The sequence below is a fragment of the Apis dorsata genome, unplaced genomic scaffold (assembly GCF_000469605.1).
Source record: "Apis dorsata unplaced genomic scaffold, Apis dorsata 1.3 scaffold_631, whole genome shotgun sequence".
Lineage (NCBI taxonomy): Eukaryota > Metazoa > Arthropoda > Insecta > Hymenoptera > Apidae > Apis > Apis dorsata.
This window is the reverse complement of record NW_006263826.1, coordinates 573,267-576,202: the sequence shown is the minus strand read 5'-3', so window position 1 is coordinate 576,202 and position 2,936 is coordinate 573,267. Positions and strand designations below refer to the sequence as shown.

The 2,936-nt window shown below is 45.5% G+C and overlaps 1 protein-coding gene across 2 annotated transcripts in view; it reads left to right on the top strand.

Moving 5' to 3' along the window:
• LOC102672310 (acetylcholinesterase-like) overlaps window positions 1–772 on the top strand; it is a 19,540-nt gene extending 18,768 nt beyond the window's left edge. For both annotated transcript variants that reach the window (XM_006621488.2, XM_006621490.2), the window contains one exon: window positions 548–772. In XM_006621488.2, coding sequence (XP_006621551.1) covers window positions 548–714 — 167 coding nt within the window. In that variant the 3' untranslated portion in view covers window positions 715–772. The remainder of the gene's footprint in view (window positions 1–547) is intronic.
• Window positions 773–2,936: the final 2,164 nt, after the last annotated feature.

The following is a 2,936-nucleotide window of genomic DNA, read 5'->3' as shown; positions in this document are numbered from 1 at the left end:
GGGGAAAGGAGAGGGGGAGGGGGGTAAAGTTTGATCGGTGGTCGCACCTCGAAGAAAGAAAACAATGGAGAAAAGTCGGTGGAGGTGGCTCGACGAAAAGGGTAGTAGGGGTTTTGATCGCGGCACCCAGGAACGAAACGAACGGACGAGCAGGGTAAACGAGGGTGCGGGGGTGGAGAACTGGCCGCTCTGGCAAAGTGGATCGATGCCGCCGCGGCACGTCTGTGCGCGCAAACGTGCGCACGTGTGCGTACACACCTGTGCATACATGCATGCATGCATGTACACCGTGATGCCGAGATGCGTGGAGGATGCGTTTAATTTCACGATTTCTCGCCGATAAAAAAAAAAAAAAAAAAAAATTCTCGCCCATCTAAATCGTCGCGCAAAGAAACATTCCGTTGGAAATCGAATTTTCCTTTCATTTATTGAGCGGCAGGATTTATACTCGATAAGCGATCTAAATATCAAAGTTTGCCAGAGTTTTCATGCTTGTTCTTTTTTTTTTTTTTTTTTTTTTTTTTTTTTTCTCTGTTCGTTTTTACAGCGAAGCTGGAGCCGAAAGAGACGTGCAGCGGTACGAGAGTGAACGACGGTGGACGCTTGTTGTTGGTGTTGAGCCTGGTGGTGATCGGCACGCTGTTCAGCCACAGGATCGCGACTCGCGCGTACGACGAGGTACCGGAGATATTCGATCCGAAAGGGTTCGTCTAGCTCGAGCGGCCGAGTCTCCGGACCGTCGAGGACCGCGGGGGAAGCCAATGGGACGCAGCCACGGGCCAGCGAAACGATCCACGCCCTTTCGTACCGCGTCACCGACGAGTCGCCGCCGACGAGCAACCCGCCGGCACCGGAGGCAAGAAGCGAAACAAACATATCATCAACGATGGGATGACGGAGAAGAGCGGTGGTCGATCGATCTGACGAGTCAGTTACGCTTCGGTAGTGAGAAAGAGAAAAAAAGAAAATTACAATTGAAAGATTGCGTTCGGTGACGAGGGGGGATAGGAGAGAGGCTAGATGGAAACTGTATACGCTGGACGAACCGAAAAACCATTTCGAATAGTTTCCTTGAATCGAAGTTTCTTCTCCGTCTTTTGTTTCTTCCTCGTTCGTTTCGGATTATTTTTATTCCCCTCGAGAGATCGAGCGTCGTGAGTAATTGGGATTGCGTAATGGGGGGAATAAGGATAAGGAAGAGAATAAGAGAGAGAAGCTTTATCTAATACGCGAATCGAAGGATATTTCGTTCCTGCCAACTTTCCCTCGATCGAGCGCGAGTTAATCGCGCTCTATTTCGTTATTAACGCGGTTCCAATCGCGTGGAAACAGGTTACGAATGCGAGAGACGAATGCGAGCCGCAATTCGATCTATATAACCCCGCGGCCGCGTATACGTGCGCATGTTTGTAACGCGGTGCAGCCACTGCAGAGTCGATCGCATTCCAACAAATTGCGGAGACTTAAACGCCGTCGCATCCTTCGAGATACGCCGCCGTGGTTTCCCTTCTTCCCCCGAAAACAAAAATATAAACGAAGATTTCGTTCTCGACCAATCGGAAATATCACATTAATTTCCACGTAAAGCGTTCACGTTAACTGGAAATTGATTCCCTCCGCTCTTCCGAATCCAGTTCTTCGGATCGGAATCGCAAATTGGATTCCTTCCAATTTGATAAATTGGACGATCGCGCGAAACAGTCCATTTTCGTTTCGGTCGATCGGTAAGTAAGATTTCTTTTCTCCCGAAGAAAACACGTCGAGATCGTTGGCGCGAACGCTCCAGATGAACGCAGAGAGAAAGAGAGAGAGGAGAAGAGGTCGTAAAATTTTACGACGCGACAGCGAATGCACGACTTAATCGCAGGTCGACCCGCGATCGAAAACGAAACCCATCGCATCTCACGCGCTCTATTTTTCCTCGCGCGCGACTCCGCCATCGATTTTACACCGGAATACGCTTCTATTCTTCCAACCGACCCGGCTACCGACCAAGGTCGAGCTTTAACGTCTCCTCAACCTCCTCCTTCCTCCTTCCTCGAATAACAACCGTTCTTATTTCTCTTCCAAAAAAAAAAAGAAAGAGAGGAGGGAAACGCTGAGCAAACTACTAACGTAGTCCAAAGTAACTGACGCGTGAAAAGAAAACAACAGAAGAAACGCAACGTCTCTTTTAACAACTTTTTAAACGCTAATTTTTTGTTTCACGTTGTCATCATGAGCGAAGAATTATATAAAGATATAATAGATCCAACCGTTTGCCGTAAACATTTCGTCCCTTTCTTTTCCATTATTCTTCTCCTCGTCGAAAACCCACTTTGTTCGAAGAACGACGAAAGAAATTGCCACTACGAAAATTGCAAATGATAGAAAGGAATCCCTTTCTTACTTAGGAATCTTCCAATCAGCTAAATCGTCTTTTCCTTTCTTTTCTTCCTTCCCCTCCTTCCCCTCCCTTTCGATCGACAAAAGACAAGCCTTTCCAATCCCCTTTCCAACGTAGGACTGTTTTCATCCTCCATATCTCTGGCGCTTTGCCAGAACGAACCTCTCTTGCCTTGCTTTTTATCGGTATCCATCGAATCGTTTTCTCTGACACGGGATGGTACTCAATCGAACTTGTTCTTTCTCGTTTCTTTCTCCCTATCGAATCCTTTATCCTTTTATTTATAATTATTGTTTATAATTGTTTATAATTAGTCGATTTTGCCTGTGGAATGGAATTAAATATTTCTTATAATTAATTAAAAGAGACACTTTCTTCGAAATCGCATTGATCTCGATTCAATTCCTGGCTTGAAAGAATTAATAACAACGTGTATACGAAACGAAGATTTTTATTTTCAAATTACGTTCGATTTCGAGATGCGTTTCTAATTACTCTGTATAATATTATGTAATATAGTTTCGAATTTGAATCGACGAGAGAAAAATAA